The sequence below is a fragment of the Crocodylus porosus genome, unplaced genomic scaffold, assembly GCF_001723895.1.
Source record: "Crocodylus porosus isolate Cpor-Errol unplaced genomic scaffold, CroPor_comp1, whole genome shotgun sequence".
Classification (NCBI taxonomy): domain Eukaryota; kingdom Metazoa; phylum Chordata; order Crocodylia; family Crocodylidae; genus Crocodylus; species Crocodylus porosus.
In genome coordinates, this window is record NW_017728907.1 from 58,133,637 (window position 1) to 58,147,815 (window position 14,179).

Genomic DNA, 14,179 nt, shown 5'->3' on the forward strand with positions numbered 1-14,179 from the left:
AACAGGCTGCAGGTCACAGTTCGGGGTTATTTTCCCTCATCCTAAAGCTGAAGACAATCATTTTTGGGCCTTCACAAACGACCTGTGGTGAGGGTACTGACAAAGTTTCATTGCTACAAAAATTATACAGGTTTTAGAGAGACGCCTGATTTTTGCTGGGGGGGATCCCATTACAACCAGCTGAGTCATTCAAACTGATGGATGTTAAGAGCAGTAACAACCCCATTGAAATCATCTGACAACTGAGTCTTCATTAAGTCTGATGAGCACTATAATTAATAGAGATGTGGCCCAGATTTGAACATCTACTGAATGCTTTCATGGTGTTTAAAATTCAAACTTAGTCTCTCACGCAAATGCTGTTATATTTATAATGGGCAGACTTGTCACACTCCCGGCCACTAATATACTCAGGCTGTGGGGTGTCTGCAATTCACAACTGCACCTGCCTCCCAGTTGTGAAGACTGAGCTGATCTTTAAGTATCAGGAGGAAAACCGTGATTCTATGTGGCTACCTGGCTTAATTTCAAACAAAGCAGCTTTAATACAGCTTCACTCAGGTGAAAGAAACAGCTGTCACCAATTTTGCATCAAGTCTTTTCCAGAACAGGGGATTATTAATAATTCTGCTGGGCAGCTAGCACATCACCCACATTTTATAGTCAGTGGGGGAGAACTGAACTAATGAAAGCCGTATTATAAGTGCTTCTTGTTATAACTCCTTTAAATACTGCAGCACCGGCTGCAGTGGCATATTTTCTCCAGAACGGAAATTTCGTAAGGCCTGATCAATTTTCAAGGGACTCAGAGCAAGATCATAGATGAGGTTATAGTTGTGGATCAGGCGCCTTGCTTTTTCCTTTTCCAGCATGCCTAAGTTAAAAAAGAAAAAAAAAAGATTAATTCCTTCTACAGATGAACTGAACCCCTTCAACAAAAATCAGTCCCTTCAATTCATCATTTTTCTTATTGGTATATGGATCAATACACCAGGGCTGGGTCCTGCAGTCCTGCACCACCCCTGCCCAGCTAGGATTGGGTGCTGCGGGTCCCACATCACCCTGCCAGGCCCCCATACACCAGGACTGAGCCCCATGCCACCCTGCACGCCCAATCTAGTGTGCAGCCACAGCCCTCAGGACTCCCCAGAGATCCATGGAGGACTCTGCAGGCCAGGAAAACAGTGCGGGGGGCTGGATCTAGCCCACAGGCCAGAGGTTGAACAACCCCAGATTAAATTTATGAAATCCAAACAGATCAACTCTACAGGAAATGAGCCTGAACATCAGGACTTTTGATTCAACCTCATCTTAAATCAGGTCAAAGTGAGGAAACTACATAAAGCTCTCATAGATTGTCACTACTGGGACAGAATATGTTTTGGAGATGATCGGGCAACACACAAAAATGGGTAAAGATTCAACAGACACTCCCTGGGTGGAAAGAGTTGATATCTACAGTGAAAAAATAACCGGCGAATACATCCTTACAGATGGATTACCAAAAAGGAAATGTGCTTTGCCTGCCCTACTGTCTTATTTGGGCCCAACCATCCTCCCTCAGTGAAATTCTCCCTCTTCATCACATGCATGTTTGTGAGGCCAAAGAAGAAAGACAGGTGTGTAGTTATGTTCATTCTCTGCTATGAAACACTTGCCTGGAAAATATGTGTAGTTAATCTTCAGGACACTGATTAGCCCCAGATATGTAACAGCTTGGAGGCTGGCTAATTATTAGTTTCACGTTAAGCTAGGAGGTAATGCTGTTGTAGGAGGATGGAAGCATATCTGAGGGGTTGGCAGTTTGGATACATTGGGATTTTTTTCTAAAGCAAGTTCTGGGTACCCCTTTTGCCTGCTGGCAACACAACTCCTGAACCTGTCTTCCTGCTGGGCCCAGTTCACCTTCCATTCAATTCTGGAGCCCTCACTCAAACTGGGAACTCACAGGGGATACACATAAAGGCATTAAGCTGACTGCAAGAAGGCAGGATTATGCAGCTAAAAGGAGCCACATCCAAGAGCAGAATATGGCCCGTTCTCAAAACACTAACTCAGAGCCCCTCTTCTGCCCTTACTGGTATTAGCAGTTGTTGTTTTCTTTAGATGTACTTATTCAATAGCATTTCTGCAGCACTGAACCCTACTGGATCTGGGTGCATCCCTGAAGGGGCAGATTTAGGGGGCAGTGCAGTTGCATCCCCCTTCCACATGCAGGTTGTATGCAGGGAAGCTCCAGTTCCTCGTGGCCCAGGGGCCTGGGCCCCCTGTGGCATCCAAGGTGCCCCTGGACCCCTAGGCTGGTGTGGGACATCCCTACCTGCACCCAGAGGAAGACCCAGGGCTAGAGAGGGGGAGGGAGGGAGGTATGGGGGGGAGAGAAGGAGAACCCACGTATAATCATTTCCATTGTACATACAAGGAAAATGAGTTGCAATGAAATTTAAGTGATTCATATACTTTCAAGAAGTTCACAGCAGAGTTTGGGACAGAATCCACACGTCCTGACCTACAGGCCTATACTTCTCCTACAAAGCCATTATGCAACTTCTTCAGGTAATGGAGTTCATGGAATCCCTTGGCTGAGGAACTAGAAATTTGTCTGACTTCGTAAAATAGACAATTAATTACTCTTATTTGATAGATCTGAGCCTCATGCCCTTACTCATGCAAGTAGCCCATTGAGTAAGAGCTGTAGGCCTTACTTTAAAAAGTTACCTGTGTTTTTTATGTCACACAAATAAAGAGCTCTCTCCAGTTTTCTGAACCGGTCTATCCAAGTGTCTTGCTCTTCAGAATCACTGGAGCCAGCCAGACCAAAGGAGGACTGTGCTACTTGTTTTTCTTTTCCTTCGGTAGAGCTGTCATTTTTAATCCAGGTCTCAGAAGCTGGAATTTTGTGGCCTTTTGTTTTTTCCTGCAAAGAAAATGAATGAAAAGTGTAATAAAAGAGTAAGTGCCATAGCTTTTTAGAAAGACAATACAGTAGTCCATAAAGAATCATAGAGGAAGTAGGCCTGGAAGGGACCTTGAGAGATCATGTAGTCCAACCCCCTGCCTGAGGACAGCTGATTTGAAATTATATATGGATTCATGGAGGTGCAGTAACATCATCCTACATAACAAAATACAGGCAAAAACTTTATTGCAGTTGTACTTAGGAACCCCAGCCAGGAGACCCAACAAGAAAGTCAAACATTTCCCCAAATTAAAAAAAAAAGGTAATATAAAATGTAAAAGAGAAAAAAAGGAAAACATTTGGGTATGGCCTTCTTTATTAAGATAAAAGGACCCCAATCCAGTGATTAACATAACTTTTAAGCTTGGAAGTGATTCTCTTGAACCCAATAAAACCAATATGCTCATATTAGGCAGGCTAGGTTCTTTGAGTAGATGTGATCTTTTTTATTAGATCAACTGAGTAGTTGGAAAAAAGGTCTTGGCAGACTTTTGGGCGTAGTCATCCTTCTTCATTCATAGGAAATCTCTGCTGTTCTGAGAGCATTTAGATACCTTGTTAGACTAGGCTTTAGGGCATGGAAGCGACTGGTAGAACATGAAATGACTTCAATGGTTGCAGTATTTGTCCCTGCCAGTTGACTAGATAGTCATATGTTGTTCATTAGTTTAAAAATGACCAAATGAGGTCATCACCTCTGCCCTGTAGAGATAGCTATATAACAGAACAGTAACATCTCCACCAAACTCCTTATCGGCTATTTCAGTGCAGTCCAACCTTTTGGGCGAGCATGCCACAAATTAAACCTCACCCCACCCTAGACCTGCCATTCTGATCCCCTTTCCCTGCCTGCTCTGCTTTCTGTTCAGTACTCTGTTCTCCCTGCCCAATCTCCTGCTCTTCCTTCTGCTTCCTGCATATCTGCCGCTGTGCTGCCTGTCCCCTCCCACACCTATTGTGTGCCACACACAACAGGCTCCTGTGCTACTTGTGCCACAGGATGGCCATCCCTGGGCTATTTGATTGTATGCATTCTGTTGAACATACCGGATGCGTAGCCAGACCATCACAGGTTTCTTCTTTGATTTCACCTAAATTGGAAAGAATCATAAGCATTTCTTGCAACCATACATGCCATAAAACAGCACAACACTTGAGTTTTGGAGCTACCAGCCTGACCCAATGTTCACTGATGTCAGTGGACCAGGTCAGGAAGAAACCTCCAGCAGAAGTGAGCTATTATGGGGAAACACAGTATCTTTACAATTTATTTTTAAGTATCTTCCAAGAAAAACAAAACATGCTGCACTCTTTCATTTTTATGGGAAGGGCCAAGCATTTTTCATTTGGCCCTATCTGATTTGAAGCAGTGTGTTGTTTTTCATTCAGGGATTTTCTGATATTCTGATTTTCCAATGGGGTTTAGAAGGGAAGCTCCTGTTTGGCCTGCTAGGGAAAAACAGCATTTCTTGGCTAGTTGTAACACCCAGTATGCTGGTGAACCCATTTAAAGGAAATCATGAAAAAGCCAGGACCTTACGAGCAGAAATAGAGAGCAGGGTTCATACACAGTCCAATATAGACCTAATTCTAGTGTGGATGGACTGGAAGTTGTGCTCCAGGAAACCTCTGAGGGGCCAATGGTACAACATGGCACCCATTGCCAAAAGTACCGCACAGCAGTATTTGAACATCACCTATAGTAAATTGTCGCAGAGCACGCAGGTGCCGTGCTCCTATGAAGAGGGGAGATGTATCGCAGAGCACGCAGGTGCCCTACTTCTTAGGGTGGAAACAGCTAGGCAGAGGGCCCGAGCAAGGAGCTCAGGTGCTGGTTACCAGGGCAGCCACAGTAGTAATAAAAAAGCACAGCTGTGGGTTGCCTGGGGAACCGGTGAATCAGCTGACTGGAAGGGGCAGGGCCTGACCTATATATAAACCCAGGCTGTGTGAAGAGGCCCCAGGGCAAAGGGAGCAGCGACTGATGAGTGCCAGAGGACGCGGTTGCGAGACAAGGGCCATGGAGAGCCCAAGTGCCAGACAGGGTGCAGAGCCAGACAGACCAAACAACTTCCAGGATATCTGCGAGGCTTGGGGCGTGGTACAGGGGCGGTTGGAGCCACACATAGCCCATAAGGCTGGGGTGCACCGGGTCACACAATACAGAATAGGGGCCAGGATACAACAGAGCACCGTGTCCAAGGGGACAAAAGGCAGCCTCCCTTATACATATAAAAGATCAAGACATGGTGGGCGAGAACGAGGGTGCTTTAACACGAACTTGGCACGGTATGGGGTGCTAGGGGAGATCACGGCTGCCCCTAGGACCCTGCGATGTGACATAAATAAAAAGGATTACCTAAGGCATTGCAGTTACCGTGGTGTGGTAACTGTTGGAAAACACTGACCTCTTAATGGCAACACCTGTACCTCATTTTCATCAGCCAGCTTCTGTTTCCATGGAAATGGGACCAGACGCAGCAGCTGACTTAGAAGATCTCTCTTATGTGGATCTCAGCTGTGGCTGCCAGCTGGGCTATGTAAGCACCATTTTCCAAACAGCACCTGCTACACTTTAGGATGCAAGAGACCCCTATCATCTCCCAAGCCAGATTCTGCTGCCAGTTATACTCATGGATGTCTGCATTGACTTGATCTCATACAAAGGAATCACTCTCACTTGTGCTAGGGTAATAGATAATGTTTCAATTTTCAAAGGAGGTGGAGGATGTCTTAACATTACTTTTAATGTCAAACCATTTCTTTTTCCTACTTTTCCCTGCCCTTCTCCATGGGTCAACTGACCTGATCTCTCATTCGGAACAGTCTCCATGGAGGCGCAGTGACCCCCGAGGACTGACGGCCCTGACTTAGGGCAGTCTTTTGTGCCTGTTGGTTCTGTGGCTCCATTTGTTGACTTGGCCGTCAGTTTAGTTTTATCGGTATATCTTGAAATCCAAGATTATGCAGGGACACAACAGGTAATGGAAAATGGTTTTAAAACCTTCTGGCAAAAGTCCTGCCCTTGATGAATGTACCCCCACGTGAAGCCCCACTGATATACATACACCTGAGGGCTCAGTTTTGCTCAGCCTAGTGGTGCTCCCCACTACTCATTGCTGTGGTAGCTTGGTAGCGATCACTAGATGGTTGCCAATGGCTTTTTGGTTACCCACTTTCCCACAGAACAAGCAAAAAACCTACAAGGCTCCATGTTCCCATTTTGTTTTTTGGGTTTAGTTCACATATGTCCACGTTTCTTGGGCTGGCCAAGTGCAAAAGGGAGTATACATACTTCACCCTGTCAAGAAATGGTGTGATAGGCATGTTCCCTGATGCTTTCCACACCCATCACCAGTAAGTAAAACACTTCCATTCTGCAAGGAATCCAGGTTGTAGCCATGCTGGTCTAGAGGCTAAAGCAGGGGTGGGCAAAATGCAGTCAGGAGGCCAGATGCGGCCCACCAGGACATTCTATCTGGTCCGTGAAACCTCTAAAAATTTTAGAAAATTAGTATTTATCTGCTCCTTGCTGCCTGTCATGCAGCCCTCTATGGTTTGCCAAAACTCAGTAAGTGGCCCTCCTCTCAAAATAACTGCCCGCCCCTGGGTTAAAGTAATCAGGGCTCATGGTAGAGGTGATAGCTTTCATTAGACCAACTAGACTTCTGCAAACACTTCTGCAAAAATCTACTTGGTCTAATCAAAGATATCAACTGTACCATGCATCCTGATTGCTTTGGCCATTCTGCAAGGTATTCAGCACCTAACAGGCATAATCCAGCCCTACACATTCAAAGTTAACCCATTACAGCTGGAAATTCAAACCTTGATGCATGGTTTAGCTAACCACTCTAATTGATTTCCTTTTGATTTCAGCTTAATATCCTTCTTTTTGTTGATTATATTCCTGTGCCTAAATTAGTGTAGATTGAAGTATAAATATTTAATGGCAGCAAAGAGAAGTTATCATTAGGGATGAAGGGTGTTTGTAGCTCAAGAGACAGCTGGTTTGCCTCCAGCCAGATGGTCAGAGGTTTAAGTCCAAACTGAGAATCCTGAACATGCTCCAGTGCTACAATAATGATTGGCTGAACTTACAGTTTGGCCATCAAGTGAATATTCAATACCTAAGAATGCTTCCTGAAGATAATTAAATTAGTGTGATGTCCACGTCAACAGCTCACAATCCAGCTTTTGTTTCAGCTTTGAAAAATCAGAAGCAAAAAAAAAGTAGCCCTCAAAACCCAGCTGCCTCCATATGACCGCACACAGTAATTATTAAAATTGCGGCCCGTATCAAAATTCTGGATCCCAGTTGCACATTTGAAACTTTAAGGATGTTCCAAGTCTGAACTCTGATCTAAATCCAAATTTTGCAATTGCTTGTCATTTAACTGAAAACCGTGGTTACAAACATAACAGCTTTTTGATTATCCAAATCTGCATTCCTATTCATACATTATTTTATATAGTATGTTTATATCCAGAGTCATATATTATTATGGAATTATTACATAAAAGCTGCTTTTAGGATATTAACGAGCCTTTTTAATGAGAGCATTTATGTTTCATATAACCATATGGAAATAGGAACTTCCAGGTTGGGGCAATCTCTATAAAGACCTGTAGACATGCCCAGGAAAAAACTGAAAATGAGACATTAGCAACCAGTGCCTGTTTTGCATCATATTTTTATCACATTATTTAGGTCACACTGATTTCTTACTACCACAATAAACCACTGATTTCTTATTACTACCACAATAAACCATTTTTTAAAACTTAATTCGGGTTGATCTGAAATTTGGCTTCTTCAAAGTCATTTTTGTGTATAGCACTCAGAATTTTTCAAAATAGCTTAATGCTTGAAATTTTGGGGGGAAAAATGCAACTCAAGAATATTTGAGCCTTACAGTTCAGTCAGTACACCAATATTTGACAATGACATTATTTTCTTAAAATGTGCTTTCTTCTTTTTGGTGAAAAATTGTTTTTTGATTCACAAACGTCTAGAACTTAATAAGCAGGGAACCAGAACAGAGAGGTGGTTTCTTTACAGATCTCTGCAGATAATTTGATTCCTAACTTCTGGAGAGGGCAGGGAGCTAAGAAACACCTCTGTACTGAACATTTCCTACTTCAAGTGGCTCCCAGCATAGTGTTCAGGGTTTTTCCATTGCCCGTTCTAGGGCAATCAAATTCTTCTGCCCATGCACTACACAGGCAGCTCATGGGTCTAACTCTGGGATTCAGGCACCTAAAAGCTGGTCCTTGCGGTGCCTAACTTTGAGGCATGCAAGTCCTCCTTTGAATCCGGTTCCATATGAAAGCAAATGTCCCCTTTCACTTTTGCTTGGGATCTGTACCTTAGATACGGAGGTATTACCATATACAGAATATTTTACACTATAATTAAGAGTCAACGTAACATTTTTTGTGGAAATGTGACTTTGAACTCAATTGTTTTCCGTTAAATTATCTATGTCACTTGGAGGAGCTGAAAATCAGTCCCCGTACTGTGAACGAAACAATTTTTGAGGAGTTAATTTTGAAATGTCTGTTTAAAGGGAAGGAGACACTTTCAAAAATCATCTTTCTGTTTAAAATACTGCATGTTTCATAGCTATAGGTAACAGCTGAACTGACTAAATCTGAGAAGGAACGTAGCAAAATTCATTTCTCTCTTTGTCTACTTAATTCTGTGAAAGAATATTCTCAACTGGGTGCCACGGCACCCTCAGATGCCTTGAGATACTCTCCAGGGAGCTGCAGGATGCCATCACTGTTAGGCGTGCAAATGTAATTCACATGATAAACCCAGAGATTTCAATGAGGAATCAGAAACATTCCGACTTGCTGTTGTTTTTTTGTGGTCTTGCAACAGAAAAACCTGCTCTATTACTTTTCTCTATATTCGTAAATAAAAAGAAAAGTGACAACCAAGAGCTGGAATTTTCTGAAGGGTGTCACGACCCACCAAGGGATGCCTCAAGTCTAAAAAATGCTGAAAACTACTGCTCTAAGCAGTCACGTTTCATTTCAAATTTGTAATTTCAAAGATTTTCCCCACAGTTAGTTGACAATGGAAAAAGTGATTTACTGAAAAGACCCTTAACAAGTATTAGCACAGGAGCAGAAACATTTTTGCAGCGCCCCAGCCCCTTTTAGGTCTTGCATAAAGCATCCAAAAACAGAGGCACCAAAAATCACTAGCCCCTTTTAAAACTGGAAGCTTTGACTTTATAAATACACATTTTTTTCTCTACAAAACAAAAGCAACTGCTGGGCTTGGAGTTTCTGAACCAAATCGGAACAGGGCAGTAGGACAAAACATTAAGATAAAAGGTTGGGGGGGTAAAACCTAAGGAAATTAATTATGATGGAAAAGTAATCAAGTGCTATGATCATCTATGTACGTAAATGCTCTTGTGGATAATATGTGCACATAAAACATGCCTCAGGAATGCTGAGCCCTGCTGACAGCCAAGAATGGGGTAATGAACTGCCTCTGGCTTACAAGGTCAACACTCAGAAGCGAGTCCACGTAAGGCTAAAAGAGGCTAAGCTAGAGGGATTTACATCTTCCTCTAACCTGCTCAGCCTAAGTTACTCCAAGACAAACTACCTCCAAGTCAAGCCCATTTCCAGGGGTAACCGCCACCATTTTACACAACCCCTTTGGATTTGGGTTTGAATTTGACCTACTGACTCCTAGGGAGTCTAAGCAAGAGACTAGAAAAAAGAGGTTTTATAAGGAAAAGCAACTAGCTAATACAAGTGTGGGAGGAGGGCTACATTAACCTACATCACCCTTTTAGTTTATTGTTCCTTCTGTACTACTCCTTTCTATCCCTAGGCATGGAAGTTAAACCATATAAAACTCCCATCTAGTCATTTCCTGATCTGGTGCACTCCAGACGGTGCCCTGCATTTTAAGGAATGCTTCATGAATGCATCAAAGTCCAGAATTAGGCCTTGGAGGGGAAATCTTTTTTGATACATCTGGCCTTTATCAGCTTTCTGTAGACTGTTAAACAAGCAGCAGACACAAGCAGAATGCGTGTCATCTCAGCCTGGCTGATCACACCGCACGATAAAGAAAAACTGTAGAAAAACTGCCACTTGTCAATAAACACAGGAAGAGATGATGGGAGATAAATTCCTGCTGGTAGCCAAACAGCCTGGACAACTGAAACAAGAAGACCATGTTAAAGCTTTCCAATATGGGCTCCTCTGCTACAACACAGAGCTAGGTCGGACATGTGGCAAAGCAAATTAAACCCACCCAAGCAGAAGAACTTTGATTAATGCCTGGACTGTATCTGCATCGATACACCTAGGGTAACTATGACCCTTATCTTTCAGGGCACTGAGTATCAACACCCCCTCACTGACATCAATGCGGTTGCATAGCACTTTGCCATCTAACAAGTCTCCCATCATTATTTGGGCTGATACCAATCACTCTGCTTTGGTAGCCTGCGGTGCCCACTTTGCACTGGTATCAATAAGGTACAAGGCAATGAAACTTCAGGTCCAGCACCATCTTTGCATCCTCCAGGTCAATGCGTTCCTAAGATAAGTCTCCTGAACCTAACAGAAGCAGATCCTCAGTTGGCATCAATTGAGAGACATTGCAGCTGGGGGGATAACTAGGGCAGGGCAAGAGGGGCACCCATCCCAGGGGCTGACTAGGGGAGGGTGCCAGGATCCTGCCCCCTCACCAGGGGTCTTTGCCATGGCAGGGGAAATGCCACACTGCCTATGCTGGGCCACAGAAACTGGGCAGTGCAGCACCACACCCAGGAGTGTAAGGGGCCAAGTGTGGCAAGTGGAATGGTATCTCCTGCCCCTAGATACATGTTGTTGTGTGGAGCCTAGGTACCAGCTGTTGTGACCCAACATGGGTAGTACAGAATTTTACCGGCTGCGACAAAGGCTCTTGATAGGGGAGAGGGCTGTACAGCTGTGAAGGAAGCCTCATGCTGCCTTTTGGCTACAGGAGCAGTACAATGCAGTGCTGTACCATATAATATATATGGGGGGCTGAGAAAGAAGGGAGGCAAGTTGAATGGAGCTTCCCCGCCAAACCAACCCATCCCCCCTTGCCCTGGGTGTTCAACTTGCTTGCTATGCCTCAGCATTGCAGCTGCATTCGCTTACACTATTTGCCCTATACATCTGCATGATTTTTCCCCCCTGTAAGTATCACACTTTACAACAGCAGTGATAGAAAAGCCCATTAAAAGGAGAAAAAGGTAAAGTACAGTGAAACAGGTGCACTTTACCTGCTACTGAGAGAGAGAGGGGATTGGCTTTCCAATTACAAGCAGTGAACATCCTGAGTCGACTGCATGAATCCAGCTGTGGGGAATTATGATGCACCACTTGCCTTTGGAAAATATACACTGTTCTGCTAATTAGGATTGAGACAAATGTTTGATGAACTTTCTTCTTTTTTGTTTCCAGATTTGTAAGACCTTTTCATTTTGAAAGAAAAAGTGCTCAGCATGGTCCCTTGGGAGGATGGCATTACCAACAGCAGGGCACAGGCTAGAAGACAGCTTGCTACACAGAAACAAGACATTTCAGGAACCGCTAGTCTGGTAATAGACTGTTTTCAGGCCGCTTATTATATCTCATAGATGTGATTTACACTGACAACCCCTTAACTTACCTGCAGGAAGAGGCAAATTAGAGGCCATATCTGAGTGAGCTTCCTTGAGTAACTCCACAAGCTTCCTCCATCTGCATGGAAAACATTTTGAAATTAAATATTTCCAGTTTCTACCTCCTCCTCCCCTCCCCACAAAAAAACCCAAAACCAGTTTAGCGCATTGACGCTACGGAAATGAAGCCAGAGATATAGTTAAAACTTAGAAATAAATGTGCAAAAATACTTTTGAAAAGAAGAATGACATTATAAATATACATCAGAGCAAGATAAATAATAGCATGAATAAAGCCTAATGCATTCCAACGCATTCAATAAATCATGTAACAAACTATACACATGTGCTTGAGACAATGCTTTCAAAAGGGGTTGCCCCCATATTTGCCAGTGCAATGTGCAACTTTAAGATTGTCCTTAAAGTTGAAGAAGATCAATTTTACATGGAGCTCTCCGCACATCACTTAGCAACCCTGTATGGGACTTTTCCAGAGTTCCTTTCCACTCTTGCAGGCTCCAGAAAATAACCTGACTCCCCTCCACTTCTGCAAAAGACTGGGAGGAAGGCCCTTAAAAGGAATAAAGGAAGGAGATGTGTAGCAATACCAGATGTTCCTCCTCCTTCCAGCCCCCAATTTTCTTTTTGACAAGTTAAAGAGAGGACATAACTTATTCTGCTTTGTTCAACAGGGAAAAGTTCACGTGACTATAATCACTCATGATGTTTTATTGATTTTAAGCACATTTAATCAGAAAGTGGCTCAGAGCTTGATTCCTGCTAATTACTAAGAAGCAGCATTGCAAATGGCTTCACAATTGGACTGCAGATTAGAGAGGACAATATGTACTAAAATAATGATTCATGCATGCAGCTCCCTAGATTTATTTTGTTTATATTGGATTTTTTAATCTTTAAAGATGTAATTCTGCATATGGGCAAGCGGCATCTAAAGTCTTTAACGAAATGGGTTTAATTTAACAGACAAGGCTTTAGCCAAAGATGGTAAGTGAGTGGAACAGTTGATCCCTTTCAAATGTAATTCCTCACTGAAGGTCAGTGGCATTACTGTGTCCTTCACTGCACTACACATAGGTAACTGTCTAGCATATGAAGCAAGCTATGATACATCTGTACTAGGACAGTCACCAACACAGCCCTGCATTAAGACTCCTCTGAAGACAAGTTCAGGCCTAAACTGCAGGTGCAGGAGCATGGGACTTGTTAACTGGATCAAGCCAGTGGTCCATCTGATCCAGTATCATGCCACTGGCATTAAACAGTCAAAGAACTATCAGGGGAGATGTAAGGTCTACTGGTGTGTGGTGCTGAACAGCTCCCAGATGAGGCCATGTGAGCTTTCACTGACTCTCTATTATCCCACTGGCAACGTGTAGGGGGTGCACACGGGTACACGTGCACCCCCTGAGTTTGGTGGTGTACCCCCTGCAAAAAGCACCACCGATGCTGCTGGCGGTGACTGCGGGCAGTCACCACTTGCCACCCCACTTTGCCACCAACTGCCAGTGGCATCTGCAGGCAGTCCCCGATTGCCACTGGCTGCCGCTGCCATCTGCAGATGGCCTGCAGGAGCTCCCCGCTTGGCCCCCCGCTGACATCATCACAGCTGCCTGCTGGAGCTCCCTGCTTGCTGCTGCCATGACCCTGCTGCCAACACCGCCGCTGCCTGCGGGTGGTCGCCGTGCCCCCCCAGCCTCCGAGGGCACGCAGCGTTCACGTATTATCCCTTAGGTGTACAGGGCTCTCAGTGTTCTGCAGGATCCAGCCTTGAAAGCAAAGGGCCTATCCTGTTTCCAGCTGCTAGGAAAGTAGGGTGGAGAATCAAACAGTGAATGGTCTTTCATCTCACCCTTGGACACAGCACGATTGTGCCCCAGAGCTTTCACTCACCGCCCTCCTGGAACCAAAGATGGGCATTTAGGGTCCTGAAAATCTGTGAAATCTATGAAATCACAGGTTCTGGACCTGCCACTGTAATTGCCGGTCTCTATGACACACCTAAGAGCAGAGTGATGGAAGGGACTCATGTCTAGTGCAACTTTAAGGATACGCTAGAAAGACGTATCAAGTGAGGATGGTATTAAACACTCACTGTACTCTGCCTCCTGTGCACAACTCGTGTTTCTTGAACAAAGCTTCCAGCAACAAAGGAGCTAGTACTAATCCATGCTTCTGGCAAATCATCTCAACCTGGAAATATAAGATGTCCATTGAAAGCTGGTATTAACCAAGTGATTTATGATTTACTATGAATCAGGTTAATATCAGACATACCAACTCCTGTGCAAAAGTGTCACAGAAAAGCATCCTAAAACATGCTAACAAAATGTTTTATGCTTGTGTGCGGTGCGCCACTGGCTGATCCATGTCTTAGGAGGATGACTTCAAACACTGCACAGCAAAACTCTGCTGACCTCCAGGGAGAATTCTGAATGCAAACTCAACGCAGAATCGAGTGACACTGTATGAATAATACCAGCTGGAAATGTTCCATTTTTTAACCAAAAGTAGGACTGCAACTAAATGG

At 44.0% G+C, this 14,179-nt stretch overlaps 1 protein-coding gene across 1 annotated transcript in view; it reads right to left on the reverse strand.

Moving 5' to 3' along the window:
- Window positions 1–231: 231 nt before the first annotated feature.
- Window positions 232–14,179, reverse strand: part of CUNH1orf87 (chromosome unknown C1orf87 homolog) — a 23,436-nt gene continuing 9,488 nt past the window's right edge. Inside the window, exons 7-11 of the mRNA XM_019531532.1 lie at window positions 13,745–13,842; window positions 11,640–11,710; window positions 4,007–4,050; window positions 2,719–2,917; window positions 232–874 (exon numbers count right to left, since the gene is read on the reverse strand). Coding sequence (XP_019387077.1) covers window positions 714–874; window positions 2,719–2,917; window positions 4,007–4,050; window positions 11,640–11,710; window positions 13,745–13,842 — 573 coding nt within the window. The 3' untranslated portion in view covers window positions 232–713. The remainder of the gene's footprint in view (window positions 875–2,718; window positions 2,918–4,006; window positions 4,051–11,639; window positions 11,711–13,744; window positions 13,843–14,179) is intronic.